The 23,174-nt window shown below is 35.0% G+C and overlaps 5 protein-coding genes and 1 pseudogene across 6 annotated transcripts; all 6 read left to right on the forward strand.

Annotated features, from left to right (window-relative positions):
* Nucleotides 1-3,357: 3,357 nt before the first annotated feature.
* On the forward strand, nt 3,358-4,622 carry LOC120191054 (annotated as a pseudogene).
* A 2,553-nt stretch (nt 4,623-7,175) lies between these two features.
* On the forward strand, nt 7,176-10,647 carry LOC120191020 (alpha-farnesene synthase-like). The gene is made up of 7 exons (XM_039194028.1): nt 7,176-7,338; nt 8,713-8,977; nt 9,055-9,409; nt 9,479-9,697; nt 9,764-9,908; nt 9,977-10,216; nt 10,285-10,647. The coding sequence occupies exons 1-7, from the start codon at nt 7,204-7,206 to the stop codon at nt 10,597-10,599; spliced, it is 1,674 nt and encodes a 557-aa protein (XP_039049959.1). The 5' UTR covers nt 7,176-7,203; the 3' UTR covers nt 10,600-10,647.
* Nucleotides 10,648-12,503: 1,856 nt separating this feature from the next.
* LOC120191073 lies at nt 12,504-13,776 on the forward strand. 2 transcript variants are annotated; one of them, XM_039194085.1, is made up of 2 exons: nt 12,504-13,512; nt 13,597-13,776. In XM_039194085.1, exons 1-2 carry the CDS (start codon nt 13,195-13,197, stop codon nt 13,759-13,761), a joined length of 483 nt encoding a protein of 160 aa, XP_039050016.1. In that variant the 5' UTR covers nt 12,504-13,194; the 3' UTR covers nt 13,762-13,776. The 2 variants fall into 2 exon arrangements, with proteins under 2 accessions (XP_039050016.1, XP_039050010.1); XM_039194079.1 differs by having other exon boundaries at nt 12,505-13,512; nt 13,591-13,776.
* A 247-nt stretch (nt 13,777-14,023) lies between these two features.
* Nucleotides 14,024-15,110, forward strand: LOC120191063. Its single transcript, XM_039194071.1, is given in 4 exon segments — nt 14,024-14,080; nt 14,241-14,299; nt 14,425-14,536; nt 14,538-15,110. Coding segments are annotated over 4 exon segments (579 nt in total). The 5' UTR covers nt 14,024-14,038; the 3' UTR covers nt 14,904-15,110.
* A 903-nt stretch (nt 15,111-16,013) lies between these two features.
* On the forward strand, nt 16,014-17,774 carry LOC120191030 (BTB/POZ domain-containing protein At3g22104-like). The gene is made up of 2 exons (XM_039194034.1): nt 16,014-17,154; nt 17,310-17,774. Exons 1-2 carry the CDS (start codon nt 16,075-16,077, stop codon nt 17,760-17,762), a joined length of 1,533 nt encoding a protein of 510 aa, XP_039049965.1. The 5' UTR covers nt 16,014-16,074; the 3' UTR covers nt 17,763-17,774.
* Nucleotides 17,775-19,445: 1,671 nt separating this feature from the next.
* On the forward strand, nt 19,446-21,364 carry LOC120191099. The gene is made up of 2 exons (XM_039194100.1): nt 19,446-19,582; nt 19,691-21,364. Exon 2 carries the CDS (start codon nt 20,117-20,119, stop codon nt 20,999-21,001), a length of 885 nt encoding a protein of 294 aa, XP_039050031.1. The 5' UTR covers nt 19,446-19,582; nt 19,691-20,116; the 3' UTR covers nt 21,002-21,364.
* The last annotated feature ends 1,810 nt before the right edge of the window (nt 21,365-23,174 follow it).

Genomic DNA, 23,174 nt, shown 5'->3' on the forward strand with positions numbered 1-23,174 from the left:
GAAGTATTGTCAAGCATCGAGGAGAAGAAGACAACTAAGGAGATATGTAATCATCTCACCAAACTGAACGAGGCCACATCGTTGCACAATAAAATTTTCCTTAAGAGGAAATTTTCTCTATCCGATAGTTGTATTCCGCAACAATTGGTATCAAGAGCCAGATTAAAGTGTGTAATATCTACTTATTGTCTTTTATTTGCACCAAAAAGTGGATCCTCTAACATAAGAAAGTAATAAGGTATTTCCCATTCTTTGAAGGATCCAAAGAACTATTCACGATAGTGAAATAGTGGGAGCTATCCGTAATAGAAGTTATGGCAACGAAATTTGATATTGAAAAGTTCAATGGGAGAAATTTCTCATTGTGGAAATTGAAAATGAAGGTCATCCTAAGGAAAGACGGTTGTCTAGCAATTATCAGTGAAAGGTCGGTAGATTTCACATATGACAACAAATGGATCGAAATAGACGGGAATGTTATGAAAAACTTTCATCTAGCATTAGTAGATGAAGTATTGTCAAGCATCGAGGAGAAAAAGACAACTAAGGAGATATGTGATCATCTCACCAAACTGAACGAGGCCACATCGTTGCACAATAAAATTTTTCTTAAGAGGAAATTTTCTCTATCCGATAGTTGTATTCCGCAACAATTGGTATCAAGAGCCATATTAGAGTGTGTAATATCTACTTATTGTCTTTTGTTTGCACCAAAAAGTGGATCCTCCAACATAAGAAAGTAAGAAGGTATTTCCCATTCTTTGAAGGATCCAAAGAACTATTCACGATAGTGAAATAGTGGGAGCTATCCGTAATAGAAGTTATGGCAACGAAATTTGATATTGAAAAGTTCAATGGGAGAAATTTCTCATTGTGGAAATTGAAAATGAAGGTCATCCTAAGGAAAGACGGTTGTCTATCAATTATCAGTGAAAGGCCGGTAGATTTCACATATGACAACAAATGGATCGAAATGGACAGGAATGCTATGAAAAACTTTCATCTAGCATTAGTAGATGAAGTATTGTCAAGCATCAAGGAGAATAAGACAACTAAGGAGATATGTGATCATCTCACCAAACTGAACGAGACCACATCGTTGCACAATAAAATTTTCCTTAAGAGGAAATTGTACACTCTCCAGATGCCCGAATCTACTTCAGTTACGGAGCACTTAAACACACTGAACACTTTATTTTCTCAGCTTACATCCTTAAGATATACAATAGGAGAACAAGAACGTGTTGAACTTCTACTTCAAAGTCTACCTGATTAGTATGATCAGCTGATCATCAACTTGACAAACAATAATGTCACCAGTCTAGTCTTCGATGACGTTGCAATTGTTATTCTATAAGAAGAAAATTGGCGCAAGAATAAGGAAGACATGCAAATAATTTTGCAACAAGCAGAAGCGTTGACAACGATGAGAGGGAGATTAACAGAACGTGGACAAAGCAGCAGTCACGAACATGGTAGATCAAAGTCGAGAAGCAAGAAGAATTTAAAGTGCTACAACTATGGAAAGAAGGGTCACTTGAAGAATGCAATACTACAAACACTTCAGATGATGGAGATGTTCTATGTTGTGAAGCGTCAACAACCTAATATGGATCAAATGCTACAGGACAATTGTTAATTTCAGTCGGTCAATATATATGACTTATGTTATGGATGCCTATTGTAGTATTGTTATAAAATTATATTAAATATTTAAAAATATAAAATTATGAAATTAAATTATTAATAAAAAATATTTAAATTATATAATAATTTAAAACTTTTAGAGATACATCTACATGATTAGTCCATCCATTGTATATATACTTAACACTTAATTTAGAATATTAAAAAAATAAGCTAAATGACTAAAAGATCAATTAAATCGAAGATGGGAAAGAATTTGACGTCAATGAAGTGGAAAACACGAGTCAACGTAGGGTCCATAAGGCTCGAGCGCGTGCGAGGACACAGGTGGGACCGTGGGACCGTGTTTGGCGCGTTTGGACCAGAGTGAAAGTACGAGTCAGACAGGTTGTAGGTGAGAGGGATGGTTTAATTCTACTTTAAGTCATTGATACTTTTAAAATTATTGCCATTAAATCAATATATATATATATATATATTTTCAGTTTAATTACTTTTAAGTCCTTTTAATTGTTAAATCAATAAAATTAAACCTTAAATCCATTAAATTTTTATAATTAATTAATTTTTAGTAACACTTTTCATTTAAAAAGTTATACAACTTATCCGTTTATAATTTAATCTCAATTTCATCCCCGATTAAAATTCGAGTATTGTGTGCTAGTTTTTTACAACCCTTTTGAAAAGAAGTGAGTGTAGAGATTAGATAGGTTAATAATAAGGTTGAAAATCTTGAACCATATCTGGTTAGGACACGGCATGAAGGTCACTTTCCATTGATGCAAAATCCATTGGATTTATCTCACTTGTCGTGGTCTTATCGAGGAATGTTCGCCCTAATTCATACGCCCCATTTGCCCTGTGGGGACCCTATTGCTCGTGTCATGTTCTATGACTTCTCTTACCAATTACCATTTTCAAAAGGATCCGATCCGAGTTGTTGGAGGCTACTCCTCATTATAATTATTAGTTGACAATGCATATAGTTGTTCTATTTTAAGATAACAATAACCGATAGACCATCAATTTATTTCCTAATTGACTCATTATACATATAAGTATAAATTAATATTAGTCGAAACATACGAAAGCACATAAATTTTTTTATCAGAATATAATATTGTAAGATTCATAATTTAAAGTTTAAAATTTAGAGTCTAAATTAAACATGAACTCTCATATTTTTGGAGAGTGTTACTTTCATGTCTTTAGGCAGTTAGTTAGCAGTTACTATTGTTGACTGGAAAGTACAAAATGTGTGAGGCATTTGGTTGGGTTCAACTTGGAAGTTTGAAAGTACAGATTATCATGCTCTAACTCAAACAAAGATGCGCAATGCCATGGCATGCCAAAGTTGTGTACTTTATGTCAAGTGGCTTTAATGTGCCATGCATGAGCATATCTTATGTCTTGTAATCAATGAAAGTGGCAAAAAGAAGCAATTTTCTAACCCCCTGCATGCATGTCTTGACACAGGCATTTTTGTATCTAACCTCAAAAGTGAAGCTTTGATAATCAAAAGGACTACAAATGAAAAAAGAAGAAGTTAAACTTGTGGGTTCATGTGGAAAATATTTAGGGACCAATTTGAGAAACAATACCAAGTTTAGGGAGTAAACGTTGCTTTATCCTAAAAAAGTGTGTTTAATGCCACTTGAAATCCCAAGTCCTAACCTTTGAACCAAAATTTGTGCATCCTTCGAGACAGAAATGAGCCAAGCAAAGGGAGCCACTTCTATGCGCCGCCTGGTCGGCCTCTTTAATACCTCTATCTCTTCAGCTACCAATCCCACCGCCACCTCCGCCGCCGCCTTAAACTCCTCCAAATCCAAAGTCGACCCACGCAAGTTGAAAAAGCTTGCCGATAGATTCAAGAAATCTTCTGAATCCCGCAAATTCCGCAGCTACTCCAAAAAAGCTTACTCCGTCACTGTTCAACGCCTCGCGTCAGCAAAACAGTTCTCGTTGATCGATGACATCCTCCAACACCAAAAGAAGTACCAAGATATCTCCCAGGAAGGCTTCGTTATCTGCCTCATGGTGCTGTAGGGGAAAGCTGGCATGTCCGAACATGCGCATAAACTGTTCGATGAAATGCCTGAAATCAACTGCCAACGTACGGTGAACTCTCTTAACGCCCGTTTGTCGGCGTATCTCCATTCGGAGAAGTTCGATAACGTCGGGAAGTTGCTAGAAGAGTTACCCGAAAAGATAAGAATCGAGCCGGATTTGATTTCTTATAACACAGTTATTAAGGCCTATTGTGAGATGGGTTCTATGGATTCAGCTGTCTCAATGATTGATACATTGGAGAAGAAAGGATTAGAGCCTGTTATTAGAACGTTTAACACTCTGCTTGATGGGTTATTTTCCAGGGGTCGAATTGCCGCTGGAGAGGAAATTTGGGAATTGATGGAAAAGAAGAATGTTGTCCCTGATACTAGGACTTACAATACCAAGTTAAGAGGATTGGGTCATGAGAGAAAGATATCGGAAGCTGTTGAGTTATGGGACGAAATGAAGAGCAAAGGAGTCGAACCCGATATTCATAGCTACAATGCTTTGATTACAGGGTATTGTAATGCTGGGAATTTAGAGCAAGTGTTGAAGTGGTATGGTGAACTGAAGAAAAGTGTTTTACCCGATCTGGTTACTTACATTACAGTTCTTTCGTTCTTTAGTAAGAAGAATGAATTTGAAATGGCAACTGAGATTTGCAAGGAGGCTATAGATCGACGTATAAAATCTGGGACTGCATTGGTAGATAAATTAGTTAAAGAGTCGAGGATCGAAGAAGCTATACAATTCGTGGAGTCGGGCTTATCCCGATCTGCTTTGAGGCTGAAATTCCCTCGACCTTGAATGAGACTGTAAAGAGATATACTTCACTCATTTGTTCATGTTACATGCTTCTTAGGTCATTGCAGCAGACACCCTCAAGTTATGATCTAGAGTTCTAAACTGGTTCAAACCTTCAAAACTATGATTGTTTGAGGATCACTTGTAATTAATCTATGATTGTTCCATCCAGTTTATCTTATTTTCAATCGGGTTTGGGCTTCATATTGGACATGTTTAATAAATAACCCTGTGAATAGGTTGGATATCAGTTTGAGTTTGACCCATATCTACATGGCTCTGTTTTGAAAGTCGAAGTTGGATATGAGTTAATATTACTGATGATAACGACAACCACCACGGCAATAATAACTTTATTTTTATCAAACTACGACCAATAGTTTAAACAAATAAGTTTTAATTATTCAAGAAGAAGAGAAACTAGTATCATACTTTCATCACATTATTAGAATCGAAATAAAAGTGAAATAAAAATATGATAATCTAAGATTTATCGAATCAAATAACCAAGAATAATAAATTAAATACATAATCGTATTTGGACCATTATTTATATAAAATTTTAAATATTAATATTGAAATCTTAAATCTTGTGATTTTAATTTTTCAAATTAGTATACAAATATTTTAAAGACGGTAACTCTCTCATTTTTGAAGATGAGTTGTTAAAAAAAATCAACAAATGTTTAGTTTGAAGGTCATAACCTTAATAAATAACTTTGTACATTAATCTTAATTTTTAACCTGATCATTATCAATGAGAAATTAATTATTTGAATATCTACACATATTCGACTCAAACTCTATATTATAATTGAAGCTTGATTAACTTTAATCATATTAAATCACCTTAATTTAAACTAATTCTTTTACAATAATAAATGACATATAATTATTGTTGCGGAAGACGGCTATCGGATAGAGCAAAATCGTAACTGATAATTTGAGAAAATAAAAATGAAGATAAAAAGAGACACAAAATTTACGTGGAAAACCCCTAAATAAAATAGGGTAAAAACCACGGGCAACGGTAGAAGAATTTCACTATGAGAAAATAGGAATTACAACATCTCTCGATCTACCAAGGAGAAAACAATGATAATTCTCTCTCGATAAAAAGAAGAAAACAACTCTCAAGAAACTCTCTAAATTCTCTCTAGTATTGGAAGAAAGCTAGAATGCTTTGGGATAGTTTTGAAGCTAAATAAGCTAGGGTATTTATAGTTGAATCATAAGGACTAATTTATAAATATCCTAAAGTCTAGGAGGCTAAAAGTGTAATTTTATCCTTGCAAAGTTTTCCACAATTGCTGGCTACTTTTTTGGTGCCATTAATTGTGCATTTTCGGTGCCCCCAAGTTTGACAATTAACTTGGACTTTCAACAATTATTACTTATTATATATATGTCACGAGCATATAATCAAACACAAATTACAATGGATAATTTAAACAAACAAATTTTATTTATTTAATATAAAATTTGTCAAGTGATCTTAAAGATAAAAGGGAAGTTTTTTTTAGAGATCTTGAATTCAAGTAGTTACGTCTGCAAAATGTATGTTATCAATTAATTAAGAAAATTCCGAATAAATATTACATTTTAATCATTATTAACTGTTCAAATAATAATAATAATGCAGATAGTATTGTGCGTATAGCATCTATAAATAAAAATAGTTTAATATAATGTACTTAAATATATATTAATTATCAATTGTCAGTCATTGATGACATTAAAAGAACGTGATGCACATAATATTACACATATAACTTCCTACCAAGGACAAAAAATACTTAACTTCTTATACACATAATATTACACATTAAAAGAATGTGATGCACATAATATTACACATATTAATCAATTACTGTGCACCTGCTCTCGTTTCGGTATGGTACAATGAATGTTTCATACAATGTGGTCCATCTAGATTTAAAGCATTTCAAGTGAAATGCTTGACTTTTTATAATAAATGGAAAGAGTGGTGTTCAAAATTTTGAGATAATATTTTAATAATAAAAATTATAAATTTTGAATATAATTCATAAATGTAACAATAATTATAAATTCTGAATATAAATGGTAAAATAAATATAGAATATAAATCGTAAATTAACCTAAGAACTTAATTAACGTTCGTCATGGAGTAACATAAGAAACTCGCCATGGCGTAGACTTGTCCTTATGATATTCATAATTAAAATATTTTAAAAATTTGAGATTAAAACAATTGTTCGTTAAATATTAAAAAAGGGGATTTTTAATATTATGACGTCAACAGTTTTATTTAGCTTACGTCAATCTTTTATGTTTCAATTAACCAAAGAAAAAAAAATCCGAAGACACGTTTCTCATATGTGGTAGTTAAAGAGTTGATTATGTATTGCTTTCCTTAACGAGCAGACTAGGTGTTCAATGAATTGACCAGTTTGTGAGCTGGTCATAGGTTCAAAAAAAAAAAAAAAGACGTGGCTTAAATATAATCATAGGTGGAATTATTTTTTTGTTAAAATCATTAGTCACTTTCTAGTTGTAGTGAACATATTTTTGACCACAACTAGGAAGGACATCATCGTATTTCACGTGTGTTAGTAGCATGGGCCTAAGCCCCAATATTAAATAGGCACATGAACATGCAGTTTAGAAATCAACCTAAATCACTCATCTTCTTCCTCACAACAAGTGATCGTCTCCATGGATTTGAGTAGCCAATTGCAGACGGATCAGCAGCTTCAACGTTCTGATGTGACCCAACAAAGGCGATCTGCAAATTATAAGCCCAACATTTGGAAATATGATCTCTTACAATCCCTTCGAAGCCGATATGATGTGAGATTCATTCTATTTCATTCAAATCCTCTCTTTCTCTCTCTCTATAGGAGGCTTGATTCTTTCATATCAAGTAACTTTTTTAAGTTTTGAATCTTTTTAGGATTGTTAGGGTTTTGCAAATAGACTGTTGTGATTAACAATATAAAATAAAATGATTTAAAAAATGTAAAACTAAACACATAGTGTAAGTGTGTGTATATATATATATATATATATATATATATTCCATTTCTAGCATTCAAGATAACTACAATCATAAATACATGTTTGACAATCGGTGACGGATTTTGATATTAGTGGAGTTGATGAGTTTTATTTATTAATTAAATCTTATTTGAAATATTTTTAGTTAAGTTTATTTTAAAAAATTTGAGTTGAGTAGAATCCAATACATTTGTTCGAGTTAAATTAAAAAAATTAAATAGATCAAATTAAAACTTTATTGATAATCTAAATAAATTTTATGTCAAAGCACATCAATTAGAGAGCATATGTGTAAAATCTTATTTCAAAGAAAAATGAGAAAAAAATTAAAATTTAATATGATAAACTAGATTTGATAATTTACTTGTTTAATGTTTAAACTTAGTAAAATTTAATTAACTCAAGAATAAATTAATCTATGACTTAATTTATTTTGAGAATAATTTAGAAATTTTAACGTAATGATACATACATCTTTATCGTTTTTATAAAGGTGTGATTTTTCTATTTTATAATAAATATTTTATAAACTTATGGATTTATAATTCTTTTTTTAAAAATTTGATGATTATTTTGATTTTTTAAAGAGACAAATTTGTTTATTTTTAAATAATGACCAAATAGGTACTGAGAAAATCAGGTCAATAATGTAAGCAGAATAATTAATTATAAAAATAAGGTATATTCAAATTTATTTTGAGGTCTATACCATTTACTATAATGTTCGTGGATCTCGCCATGCCTATGTGATCAGTTTCATAAAATATATTAAAAAATAGAACTCGTCATATGATATAGAACAAAATTATATGAAACTTGTCACGCCCCTATAACGAGTTCTATTTTTAATATATTTTATAAAACTCATCACACCCACGTGACGTGTTTCACGTGCACTGTAACAAATGATATAAATCCTAAAATAATTCTTAACCACCCCTATTTTTCAAAAAAGAAGTTACCTCGTATATCATTTCCTTACTTTTACCAATAGGTATATAGATCAATTTATTAGTCTGTTTCTCGAATATTCGAATTATAAAAGTTTAATTCCAGCCAAATTCGAAAAATTAATTCGAAAAAACCGAATAACTCATTACCTTTAATATAAAAAAATTAATCTGAATAACTGAAAATTTGATATCAGCCGTTCTAATATTTTGGCAGGGGGTGGAGTACAAGTTAAGGGCTGAGAAGTTAAGAGAGGAAGTGAAGGCAATGTTTGTGGAAACTCACGAAGAGTTAGCCAAGTTGGAGCTGATTGACATTATCACAAAACTAGGTCTCGGGGACCTGTTTCCACATGAAACTCAGAGAGCTTTAGAAGCTGTACTATCTTCCAACAAGAAGACCAAAAATGGTGAAGAAGATCTCTATATAATTGCGTTACGCTTCAAGCTCCTCAGGCTGCATGGCTACGATGTTTCACAAGGCATGTGTATACCCAGTATCTTTTTTAATGCTTTGAAATGATGTTTTCTATGATCTAACTGTCATGAATATGCTCAGATGTGTTCAAGGGTGCATTTTCAATAACTAAATGCACTGAGATCAAGGGATTGCTTGAGCTTTACGAAGCTTCGTTTCTAGCTTTCGAAGATGAAAACGTATTGGATGAAGCTAAAACTTTCTCAAGGGAAGCTCTTATGAACATTTATTCAACACTGGATACAAACACAGCCGAGGAAGTTGCTCATGCTTTGGAGCTTTCGACACACTGGAGAGTACAGTGGTTTGACGTCAAATGGCGTATTGCTGTGTACGAGAACAACGAAAACGTAGACAAACGGTTACTTGAATTGGCTAAACTTAACTTCAACAGCGTCCAAGCCACGCTTCAGAAGGACCTAAGGGAAATTTCCAGGTAAAACACTGCTGTTTTCAATCTCATGACACATGCGTGCAAATGGAACTAATATATTACATATTTCAGATGGTGGAGGAACCTTGGGATAATGGAACATCTGAACTTCACAAGGGATCGATTAGCAGAAAGTTTCTTCTGTGCAGTTGGACTTGCTTATGAACCTCAATATAGTTGTTTCAGAAAATGCCTCACTAAGATCACCACCATGATATTGATAATAGATGATGTTTATGATGTTTATGGTTCCTTACAAGAGCTAGAACAATTCACAGAAGCTGTTGATAGGTGAAATACATACATACATTTCATGTTTGTAAAACATGTCTCTTACGCAAATCATCTTAAATTCAGGTGGGATTCAAGCAAAATTCAGAAGCTGCCGGAGTGTATGAAGATATGCTTCCAAGCTCTACACGATATCACCAATGAAATTGCTTATGACATTCAAGAGCTGAACGGTTGGAATGTTCAAGCAATACTTCATCTGAGGAAAGCGGTAGTGTATCAAAAATCAATGCCATTTTTGTGTGATTTGGATCTTAAATTGGATCATGTTTTTCTCAGTGGACAGGATTCTGTAAAGCATTATTTGTGGAAGCAAAGTGGTATAATGAAGGATACAGTCCTTCCCTCGAAGAGTACCTGAGCAATGCATTGGTTTCATCAGGAGGCACTGTGATTTCTGTCCACTCAATGCTTTCCTTGGGGACTGATGAAATGATTGATTTGTTGGGAAAAAGTGAAGATCTTGTCTACAATATTTCCATCATAACACGACTTTGCAACGACTTGGGAACTTCAACGGTAATTTCAAAACGTTTTAATTATCGTTTTGAAGAACTTAATTGATACGGGATTGATATTTTTGACAGACGGAGAAAGAGAGAGGGGATGCTCCATCGTCTATCCTTTGCTACATGAGAGAAATGAACGTCTCAGAGAAAGAAGCTGAGGGACATATTAAGAAGATGATAAGCAAGACGTGGATGAAAATAAACCGGCAATGTTTGAGGAGTCGATCACCTGATTTGCTGGTGCCGAGTTCGTTTGTGAAGGTGACGGTTAACGTTGCGCGCATGGTGCATTGCCTCTATCAATTTGGCGATGGATTCGGCGTTCAAGACCAACAGACTCGAAGCCATATCCTCTCTGTTCTGATCGAGCCTTTCCATCTTGATTGCCCTTAATCATAACGAAGAGAAGAAGAAAAAGGGACAAAAATGAACTTTGCTATGCACGTGCTTCACAACGTTCATGAGGAAATTCTAGTTCTGTCGTCTGTTTCTATATTTATTTGTTGTCTTTTGTCTTACGATAAGCGTAGCAACGGCAGTAATTTTGACGTTGGTTCTTAAAAGATGTGATTGTGACATAAATAATATCGTACGTATGAAAGTGTTTTTTCGAGCATCACAAATTACTTTTAAAACTTAATATAAAAATAAGTGTTTAAATTATGTATCTAAAAAAAATTTTAGTTTTAAAAAAATTATTAAAAATAAGTGTCTAACATATTTTTTGTTATATTTTTAGGTGTCTATTATTATATTTTTTTTATTTCATGTTTTTTTAAATAAAATATTATTTAAAAAAAACTTAATTTGTTTATAAGAAAAACCCAAAGTTTTTTAAAATTATAAAATAAGTCCAAAAACCTCAAAATCTATAATTTCACTCATTTTCAGTAGCCGTCGACCGGCCATTTCTGATCACCATCTTCGTCGCCACAATGCCATCTCTGTTGGGACTTCAACAAAAGCGACGGTGAGGTTCACGATCGTTGGGATTGGTCCTAGTCGTCGAAAATAGTGGCTGACGGTTGGGTTGGGTTTTCACTGAAGTTTCCTCCACGGCAAACGATAGCATTACTCGACGAGGGGACAATTGGGCTTTTCTCGACGTGAGATGACACTCTCACTAGTGGAAGCGGTGACGATCACGGTTGGTCGGAGAAGGGTTCGACGGTGAGGGATAACGAACGGTTTCTTACTGTTTTGTGATGATCGACGATCGATTTGAGTGATTGCTGGTCGAGGGTGGGGTCGTGAGATGCCGGAGAAACTGTTGGTGGCGGCGATTTACGCCACCAACGAACCTCCATTGCCTTCGTGGTTGCTCTATTTTGGGGAAGGAGGAAGAGAAAAGGGAGAAGGGGGCTGAAGATTTTTTCAATTTTTTGATTATTTTTTCAATTTTTAAAGTATAATTTTAATTTTTTAATTTTAAATAAAATTGTCAAAATTATACTAACATGACACATGTCTTTTAATGACCAAATTTAATGGCGGCTATGACACAGGTACCTAAAGTAATTACGGTTGTAACGTTAAGCACATATTTCTAACGAAAATTTCTTATACATTAAAATGTTTTTCAAGATATTTATTTTTATAATAAGTATTTTTTAAATAATTATTAATCATATAAATCGCGAGTGTCCTAAGTATTTTTTCAATAACGATCAAATTACTAAATTTATTACTTTTTTTTATTAATTTAGAGTGATTATAATATAATTTTTAACTAAAAGATTCTTAATTATTTGACAATAAACAATTAAACACTAATATATATATTATATTTAAAATTAAAATCTCTAAAAATAACAATATTCTTTTAACTATTAAAATTATTTATTTCGTACAATTACGAATCTATTGAATAATAATAGATGAAAAAATATCTTCTTTTTAATTCCAAAGTAACTATTTCACATTGGTCATAAGATTTGTCCCAAAACAATACAGGCTTTGGTTCACCTCAAAGTTCCATTCTTTAAACTCGTAATTTAATTGCTCAAGCCATGGTTTGATGCCTAATAAGTGACTGATCCAAGAAGAAAGAAGCAACCGCGTACAACCAAAGAACATACCCGAAAGGGAGAGAGAGACATTTGCCTGTGTTGTTTGTATAGTAGAGAAAACATAGAGTAAGAGGCAACCCTCCTCTTCTCCATTCTTCTATATTTCTTTTTCTCATTTACCTATCCTTTCCTGTTATTTCCAATATATATTTTGCAAGTATAGATTTTTTAATTCATAAGATCCTTTTTATTAGATCTGATAACCCTTTGGATCTGCTAGTGAGACCTTGATTTTTTAATATCGAATTTTATTAGTACAGAACTGTTAGGCCTGCCGATCGTTCAGTTTATGATAGAGCTACATTGTGGGGAAACCCGGTAGGGCGGCCTGATCATCTTGCACGGCCGAATTCGTCACCTGCAACTAGGCATTTTGATGATAAAACTCCATTTCTTACCAGTTCAGTTCATATTGGTCGTTATTTTGATGAGGATGAAAGGAAGCCCTTAGATGGGGGTTTTGCCCCTCGTAGAACTATTACTGATGAGAGTTTAGGGGTTCCAGCTAGTCATCTGGAGATGAAGCCGGAGTCTGTTTATGCAGGGAGGGTTTCGGGTCAATAGTGTTAGCTCCTGTAGCTCCAATGTCGAGTGGTTCGCGGAATCTCTACTCTACTCGAGTGTCTGAGGCTGCTGTGATTGGCCTGAGTTCTCAGAGTTCTGGGGGTAACCATAGGCAGGCTTCTTCTGGGTTGTATCCTAATGCATGGGCAGCTAGGAAGGTGATGACTGTGAGTGTTGCTAGTGGTGAACAAAGCGCTGTCTCAAAGTTGGCTAATGCTAGTGCTATTGACAAGGTTTCCTCAGGTCGATGGCAGTCAAAGCAATCTGTTCTGTATCAGAAAGATGTTGATGTTAAACATTCGGAAACAGAAAATGGCTTGCATCTCCAGGGTTATGATGATAAGAATACATCAGAATGATTGCTGTGGCTGGGAGGGAGTATTCTGATGTGATGTTGGCAAGGCAGGTTGAAAGGGGACTGAACATTAAAGATGGAGTTCAGGTTAGTAGAAAGGCGTTACCAGACTACGAGACGAGCCATTTTCCTAACTATTCGGAAGTTAAAGAAAATAAATCAGTAACTTACAGTGAAGGAACTCAATCAATTCGTGCAGATGGCAAATTTGGCAGTTCTAAGTCGCCTGTTGATGTATCTGAGCGGCCGAAGTTGAAGTTACTTCCTCGCACCAAGCCATTGGATAATCTAGAATCGTCTGTTGTTGATGCTAAACAGGTATCTGATGTGATGCTATTGTATTGAAGCTTGCATTCATTTTGTTCTCTCCTAATTTTTATAATATCCTTGTAATAGGAGCAGCAGTGGTCAATTGATTCTGTTATTGGTCATGGTGGAATTGGTAATGATTCATATGGACATGTGAATACTTCAAAACCTGGTTCAGCTGGCAGTGAGAATGGGAACCAGACAGTGGAGCGTCCTAAACTGAATTTCAAGCCTTGTTCACAGCCACTGAAGAATTGAAGGGTAACATTGAGAAGGAAAGGTCAGCTTGTGTCTAGATTTAAAATTATTGTTACTATGTATGAGTATGTTATAGATGTGTATTTCTTATCATAGTTATTGATAATTTACTGAGGGCGAGGGACAGAATTATTAAGATATGTGAGTGGCAAAAGTTATGCATTGGAAGTGTCCTATCAACTTCTGCAGTCTTGTTAGATGGATGAGGGTGTTTTGTTTGTTTATTTTCTGGAAAAATTGTCACTTTATGTTAGTATTTATTAGCTAAGTGTTACTGATGCAGAAGTGTGTGTTTGGTGGTGCTCGTCCACGAGAACTGGTGAGTATCTCTCCTGTCTGCTTACTGCATTGTTTTAATGATTTTTTTCATCACTATCTTTTTGATGTCAACATAGTTTGATTTATTATTATAGCTTCACACTTATTATTATTATTTTGTTTTTCTAATAGTACCTGAAGTATTGTGGTCTGTTTCTCAGGTTCTGAAGGAGCGAGGGATTGATGACAACAGTCATGAGCCGGGCCAACATCCTGATAGGTAATCATTTCTTGTATTTCGTACTGTTATATGACATTTTGGCTCTTTTTTTTATTTGGTCTGTTAACTAATTGGCTAGAAACTTAATGTACCATGTCTTCATCAATCGTTATTGTTATGTGAAGGGTCAAACATAATGTTCTAAGGATTGAAAAGGTTGCTGAGCAAGCAGCTCCTCGCCATGGTGAAAGAGTTGGGAATCCTGTTGATCAGGGAGCTGGATGAAAATCTGAGAGGAACCATATCTGAGAGGAACCATGGCGTTCACAATGACAGAGTTGATATGCAGAGGAGGAATTGGCGTAATGAAAACCAGCATAATGACAGGGAAACCGAAAGACGGCAGCAGAAGAGACAGCCTTCACCTAAAACCTGGCGTAAACCTGCCCAAATAGAGCCTAAACTAGTCTCTCCTGAAGCTGCTGGTGTGCGCTATGGAAAAGCAGCATCAGCATTGGAGCTTTCTCAAGCCTTTTCCAAACCATTCTCGGATCAGAAAATAGATGATCGACATGTTGGACAAAGGGTTCTTCCCGGCCATGCCCAAATGCCTTTTTCTCGACTGATGGGTCCAACTCCAAGGCCTCAGATAAATGGCTACTAAATTTTGAGAGGGTTGTTACCTTAACCGGAGTCCATTGTGTCACCAGTAACTACCTAAATGGTTTTAGGATGTCATTGGTTGTAGTTATGCTGCATGACTTCACGATTTCATGCAGTTGATTTCTTTTTTTTTCATTTAAAAGAAAATTTTAGATCAACTGGCACTCCAAATCAATTGCAATGCCCTCTCATTTTTTCAAGTAATTCCAAATTTTTGCTACTTTTATTTCAATGCTCGTCTAACCAGGCTGAAATAGATGTATGCTTAAGCACCTAAGGATAATGTTAGTAACGTGAAAACATACCAAGCTTGTCAGATTTTTGGTACTGAATCCTAAGGGTACAAATTTGCAAAATCAAGCTTGTCTTTGTTAATTAAGAGGTACCAAGTTTGTGAAGTTTTCAAAAAAGCCCTCTCTCCTTTCTCACTAGCCAATCCTCTGGTATCTGCTTACAAATCTCGTCTCTTATGCTCAATTGTCCATTGACCAACCAAAAGCATACCAGTTTCAGCTGAAGCTTATTCATACAAGCAACTTTTCTACATTTCTTACTTTCCCTTCTCTCTGCATCATTCTTCCTGTCCTTTATTCTCCTCGTTTGGCACAAACCCCAAAAGTTTCCCCTATTTGAACACAGCACCTTTCTTTTATCTATGCTCCACAAACCTCCTTTTACTCTTGTGGGGTTCTCAGTTTTTACTTTTGTTTTTTCAAGACAATGCTGTTCTCCTGTGATCTTGAATTGGACGTCAATGGTGAAACTGAAAAAGTTTCATGGTAGACAAGTTAAATAGTGTTACTGTTTAGTGCTTACCATTCAATCCTTTATTTTTCTTGTGGAGGATTTAAGGATATTGACTACTCTAGTTTGTACTCTTTTTTATGCCTTATTTTCTGATTCTTCTGGTTTCAGTAATCTATTCCTTTCACCAAGGATCTTGGTCCCCCCACTAGATTACATAAGAAACAGGACCACTCTTAAATTTATTGTTGATAGCAACTCTCAACACAATTGCCTAAGACTGCAAGATTCTTTCATTTTCTCTATAGGTTTGTTTGATACTATTTGACACACTTATACTTTCATATTTTTGTTGAGTTGGTAACTGCTTTGCCTTTTGGTGTAAAGCGAACTGAAATATCATACAATGTTTCTTCTTTTCATTAACCATGCAGAGGACTCTTGCATCCTTCTCTGGTGATTCAGCAAATTTGTTAGGTGATTTGATGGATGACACAAAGAACCTGAAAGTGGTACTTCATGACTTTCAAGAGGGAGATAAGGTTTTTGAGCTAGTGGCAAGGTTTTGGTTTAACAAGGGAAGAACTGAGATAACTCCCACCGATGTAGTCCTACTAAATTTAGCTGTGCAATATATAGAGATGGAGAGTGATGATGGCCCCAGGGCTTGCTTGTTAAACCAAACAAGAAAGTCTCTGGATGGTGTTGGTCTCTGGACCTGGTATGAGCTACTTGTAGCTTTGAAAGAGTGCCAAGATTTACTTTCTGCTTCGAATTCTTCGTCGATACTTGATAAGGTCCTCAGTTGTGTTGTAGAAAGGCTTGGCTCTCTGGTTGTTGCAAGCCCTTATGCATCGTCTTCAGAGAATTCCAGTTTGAGGATCAGAAACAGTTTGCCTCAAATATCTTGGTGGTTTGAGGATCTTCTGTTTTTGAACATTGATTTGATTGATAAGTTAATAAGAACGATGATAAGCCGGAATATCGATCATGATACGGTTAGTAAGTTCCTCTTATGTTATCGAAGGTCGAGATTTCTTAGTGCCAGCCTAACTGAAAAGTGCAAAATCATAGAGGTTACAATCAACCTGCTCTCTTTGCTTAATAAGAGCTCCCTTCCTTTCAAGCTCTTATTCGGTATATTTCGAGTCGCTTCAAGCTTGAAAATTAGCAGACATTGCAAGTCCATTTTGGAAAATCTTATTGGCTTGCAACTGGATCAAGCAACTATAGATTTTCTGCTACTCCCATCCCCACACAGGAGAGATTATGTGTATGATGTGAATCTGGTTCTGAGGCTGGTGAAAACATTTTGCAAAGAAGGAAGTTGTTTCATGTCCGCCATGCGATTAAAAAAAGTTGCTAGCTTGGTCGACTCGTTCCTTGTGGAAGTGGCTGCAGATTCCCACCTGAACCCTTCCAAGTTTGCAGCATTAGTCATGGTGCTCCCAGATGGTGCAAGAGAATCCCATGATAGGCTTTTTCAAGCCATAGACATTTATCTAGAGGTATTGCTAACCCTGAATCACTTTAGATTTATAAAATTTTAGGCAGATGCTATTCTATTTTGATTGCTTATGTTGGAATGAGATTTGTTCTTAGTTACTAAGATCGTTAATAATCCGAAAACTGGAATTACTTGACTGATGGAATTTCTGAACAGGTTCATGATGGACTATGTGAGGCAAAGAAAATGAGAATCTGCTCTGCACTTAATTATGCAAAGCTCTCAACAGATGCACTGAGACACTTAGCTCGGAACTCGAAATTCCCTTCAAGAATAGCAATACAAGTTTACATTAATCAACAGTCCAAGCTTGAAAGCTTGTTCGATGGGCAAAACCACCTCGACAGTGACACCTTTACCGGTCCAATCTTTGGGAAGGAAAGTGTGGACGAGAAGGCGAGTTCCGATCAAATCCTTTTGTATGCAAAAAGAATCAACCTTGACAGTAAAGCTGATCAACTCGATGTTAAGCTGCAAGGAATGCAACGCAGGGTAACAGAACTGGAGAAATACCGTGGGATAATGCAGACTCAGATAGGAAATGTTCCAAGAACAAGATTATCCAGTCTTGGGAATAAAGCTAGATTCTTACCAAAACTGTGTTCTTGAAAGATGGTTAATATTTGTAAAGGATGAACCCAACTAATGTAAATGCAATTTTCTTTTGTTTGACATTTTGTAAAGGATGATCAAGCCAGTCATTAGCCCTGTGGGAGTTTCAAAGTTTCAGCACGGTTCTCTCTTTTCCATGGAGAATGAGGATATTAAATAATGAACTAATGATCAACTTGAATAAGAGACAGCAAAATGAGGTATTAATTATTTATTGAATCTTGGTGTGTGTGTGTGAGAGAGAGAGCCATAAATGCAATGATATGGACCAATTTTGATAATGGAGTAAAGCTGTGACAGTATAATTACATGATATAAATCCAGCTAAAATATTAAAAACACAATGTATAAGTATTTTTAGTGGTAAACTAATGTCTAATTCTCTTAAAGATTTTGAGTTCAAACAATTATATTTGTATGTAAGTTATCAATAACTAATAAAGATTGTAAATAAATATTACCTTATAATCATTTTATATTATTAAAAGAAAATTAAACACATATATGAATTATTGGTATATCAAACTTATATAAATATTATAATACATATAACTCATTAAATGACATGAAAGTGTTTTTTAATTTCTTTCTATTTCATAATTTTCTCAAAATTTTAAAATTTTTAAAATTTCATCTTTGTATCACATCATAACCGAATATATTATTCTTTGACGTATTCTTTAATCGTTTTAGATATTGATAAACTTATCTTATAATATTTTATTATTCTATTTATTTAATTTTTTAATTTAAATTAAATTTATAAAACTTTAATTCAAAATTTATAAAGAAATGATTCTGATCTATAATTTTCTTCATTCAAGATGAATCAACAATTTAAAAATAAATTAGAAATTTGAGAAGAAAGATTCTAGGAGTATTTTCATAAATATAAAAATATTAATCTTTTCATAATTTTTAAAAGATAATTAATTTACTATAATTTCGATAATTAAAGATGAATCAATAAAAATGAAACAATAACTAAAATCAAATAAATATTTTTTTTAAAAAATAATGACTAAAATAATTATAAGATCAAAATCAGGAGATAGAATTTATAATTTAATTTATTGTAATATTTTATAATTTAAAGTTGAAGAATAATGCCATCAATTATTTTTGCAAGACACCTTTCCCCTGTATATAAGTACATGGACTTGCAATATTTTGGCTTCATCTCTCCGCGGAAAATCTACCCAGAAATTGTAATAAGAACCCAAAGAGAAAAAGAATAGCATAGGCAGAAACATTCTTTCTATTTTGATTTTTTTGAATTAAAGAACGGAGATGTTGTGGAAGATCGGATTTAGAGGGACTACTTGGGAGGTTGATGCTTCACATTGCCAAGGATGTTCTTCTCTCTTCACTTTCATCAATCGCAAGGTTTTACTTTTGATCCCTTCTTTATTCTCTCTAATTCAATACCCATTTATCAAAATATGTAGTTTTTCTTTCATGGTTACAATTATGCTCGAAATTTCATTATTTTAGTTTACTGCAAGTATTTCTGGATATATAGAATTGACTGTATTTTGATAATTGGAATTTGAGATTCTTTGCTGGTTACTTAGTGAAGGAAGATGTATGATTTATTTTGTGATTGTTATTCCTATTGTTATTGATGGTCTTTACACTGAATTATCAGCATCGCTGCCGAAGGTGTGGGCGCATATTTTGCAATAGTTGCTCTCAGCAGAGAATGGTTTTGCATGGACATGGTGATTCGTCCGTCCGCGTTTGCGATCCTTGTAAAAAGCTCGAAGAGGCTGCTCGATTCGAGTTGCGACATGGAAACAAAAGTAGAACTGGGAGAGGTATAATTTCTTTTTTGGTCATCACATAAGTGTTTTCATGGTTCGTTTCTTTGCGACTTATCACTACGGAATACCTTTAATATTGAACCGTTAAGTGGTTTTGAGCAGGTAGTTTGAAACCAGCTGTAAAAGACGAGGATGACGTTTTCAAGAGGATTGTAGGGGTTGACGGAAAGGAATCATCTTCATCGGGAGTAACTTCAAACAATGAAAGGACTTCGGGTGTTCAAATGGAATTAGGGGTGCTATGCGTTCCGATGTGCTAGTTGCCAGTCATGATAGGGGAAGAGAAATGCATGAAAGTCAGTCTGTTGATCAGTGTATGCAGAATGATATGGCGTCAATCAGTCCCGAGACATTGCGCCGTCAAGGCGGCAAGCATTGGAAGAAAGAAGGAATCATACGGTTCTTAAAGAAGGGAAATCTGAGGAAGCTCTTAGAGCCTTTATGAGAGGGAAGGAGCTAGAGAGGCAGGCTGGATTTTTGGAGACGACTATAAGAAAAAACAATTAAAAAAGTTTGCAATCCGGCAACATGTCCAGGATCCTCAATAAAGAAATCCCTGAAGAATCCGGCAGAACAAACAAGGTCCATAATCCGGTGGGTAGGGATAAGGATGACCTAGCTGCTGAACTCAGGGAATTGGGATGGTCTGATATGGATTTACATGAGGATAATAAAAAGTCCAAAAAATTGAGTTTGGATGGTGAAATTTCTTCTCTTCTCGGAGAAATTCCGAATAAGATTAATAATGGCCATGGCACGGACAAGACCCAGGTTGTTGACATTAAGAAAAAGGCTCTTTTGCTGAAGCGTGAAGGGAAGCTTGCAGAAGCGAAGGAAGAATTGAAGAGAGCTAAAGTCTTAGAGAAGCAACTCGAAGAACAAGAACTGTTGGTTGGCGCTGAAGATTCTGATGATGAGCTATCTGCAATAATCCGCAGTATGGACAATGATAAACAAGATGAAATTTTAATTCAGAATGAGCATATGCAAAGCCTTGACTTTGATTACGTTTCAGGAGCTGCTGAAGATCTTGGTATTGATAGTAATCTTGAAGTAACTGATCAGGATATGGAGGATCCAGAAATAGCTGCTACTCTGAAATCACTAGGTTGGACTGAAGATTCTAATCCTATTGAAGACGATATGGCGCAATCTGCTCCCGTCAAAAGGGAGGCACTGCTAAATGAAATTCTTTCACTAAAGAGAGAAGCTCTTAGTCAAAAGCAGGCAGGTAATGTTGCGGAGGCAATGGCTCAGTTAAAGAAGGCAAAAGTACTTGAGAAAGACCTTGAAAGTTTCGATTCTCAGCCAGAGAATTCAACAGCTAATGAAAATGATAATGCTATGAAAGGTGTGAATCTGAAACTTGCATCGAAGAGTAAATTGATTATTCAGAAAGAGCTAAGTCTCTAGAAGCCCAGTTGGAATAGTTGGGTGCTCATGATTCACCAAGGTCTTCTAGCATTGGGGCAGAACCAGTAGATGATGTAGTTGTTGTTGATCTTCTCGATCCTCAACTTTTGTCTGCCCTGAAAGCAATTGGATTGGATGATCCTAATGTTTTGGCTCATCGCCCAGAAAGATCAGAGCTCGTAAAACCGAGTGCTGCCAAAAGTGAAAATGTTGACCCAGAGAGAATCCAATTAGAAGAGCGGATTAAGGCAGAAAAGGTTAAGGCAGTAAACTTGAAAAGGTCAGGCAAACAAACCGAGGCTTTGGATGCATTTCGGAGGCCCAAAATGCTGGTAAAAAAGCTGAGTTCCTTGTCTTCTTAAAGATAAATCATATCTGGATTGAGGTACATAGTATTTGAGGTCACCATGTGAAATAACTTGAAAGAAAATAGTTCAGATGTAGTATTTGAGGTCACCATGTGAAATACCTTGAAAGAAAAATAGTTCAGATGATTGATTATCGTCTCCCACGCATGCTGAATCTTCACCATAGATTCTTCGATGAAAAATGTATCTTTATATGTTGCAGGTCGTTTGTTACAAAGAATGAGCATGTTCAAGAAAAGAGATTCAAGGTTTAAAATCATTTGCGCCTGATTACCTACAAACATGCATACTTAGTCCAGAAATCAAATACCTTTGCATTACCAGATATTATCCTGATTTGGTAATCCACAACAATGTGAAATGATGCAAAATACAGATGAAAAGCATGAGCCCCCGAATTGGAACTTGAGGGTTCAGATAGATCTGGACGTGGATAGGGGGTTTGGAGTGTCTTCATTACGGTGTAATTTCCGATTCATGTTTCACCCACCGGACCTCGTGTACTAATTGAACGTTTAGGGTCTACAGTTTTTAAGTGGATATAGTTACACATAACAGGCTGTTCCTCCGGTTGTGCACCATGACATCAAATCGTCAAATATATTGTTGGATGGCTCCATGAAAGCCAGAGTACTTCATCAGTTTTCTGCTACTACATTTTCCCCGTCTCTTAGGCTTAAGTCCCTGTTTTCCACGTTAGGCTTAAAATAATATATCAAGTTTTTTATTTTTTTGAAAAATTTAAATTACTAATAATGTTAACGTTTATATGTTGAATCGAGTTCGAATTTGAGCTTCAATTGAACTAAGTTTAAAAATGCTTCAAGTTCAAGTTTTTTTTCAGCTAGAGTTTAATTCAAGATAAGTCCGAGAATATTTCGAGTTTAAGTTTTTTCGAGCTCGAGTTGAGCTTCAAGTTTTGTTTTTTGAGTTTGAGTTGAACTTGACAATTTAAATTCGTGAGTTTTTGAATCAAATCGAGTTCAACAATACTTTAACTCGACTCGGTTCGTTTACAATCCTAATCCGAACCTTAAGGTTACGATGTACGTGTGCTTCACACATGCAATAGTATCTATCATCTTTTTCCTTGGATAAATTCAAAACGTATTCATCAGTTAAAAAGAAGCTATAACACTTTGCATGCATCGATCAATGTCTCTCAAAATCTACTTCTTTTGTCATCCATGGAAGGAATATGAATTTAAAAAGAAGGAAAGAATAAAGAAAACAAATAATTTATGAACAAATAAGAAGCAACCTTTAATCCAAAACTGTAATCTTTTATTCGTATTCTCATCATTAAGAATGCAACTTGGCCTTATAAAGGGGAACTTCCCTTTCACCCACAGATAATCCGCAAATCATACTCATTGGTGTTCCATGCTAGATTAGCATGGTAAAACATGGCATTTTATGAGATTTTAATTTATTTGGCTTTGGACATTACTGCAGGGGTACTTGGCATTGAGGCGAGAAAGCAATCCGATGTATGTTGTGGGAGTTATAGTGTAACTAAAGAGAATTGCAGCATCCTTGTTCTTCTTTCTTGATGATGTATGTTTTTTTTAACAGGCAGAGTGTAGGCGGGAGGCGCTGGACGTTGATCTCTGTGGTTTTGTAGGTTTCCTGCTAGGACTTGCGGAATCAGTACTTCTTGTTCTTGCCCAACTTAGTGTCAACTGTTACGCCGGTTGCGTTTGCATTTTCACAAAGCAAGACTTAAACAAAGCATCCCCTAAGAAACAATTGGCGGCGGCATCCCACATTTTCTCTTGGTATGCCTCTTCTAATATTCTTTACTC

The sequence above is a fragment of the Hibiscus syriacus genome, unplaced genomic scaffold, assembly GCF_006381635.1.
Source record: "Hibiscus syriacus cultivar Baekdansim isolate YM2019G1 unplaced genomic scaffold, ASM638163v2 tig00004111_pilon, whole genome shotgun sequence".
NCBI classification, from domain to species: Eukaryota; Viridiplantae; Streptophyta; class Magnoliopsida; order Malvales; family Malvaceae; genus Hibiscus; species Hibiscus syriacus.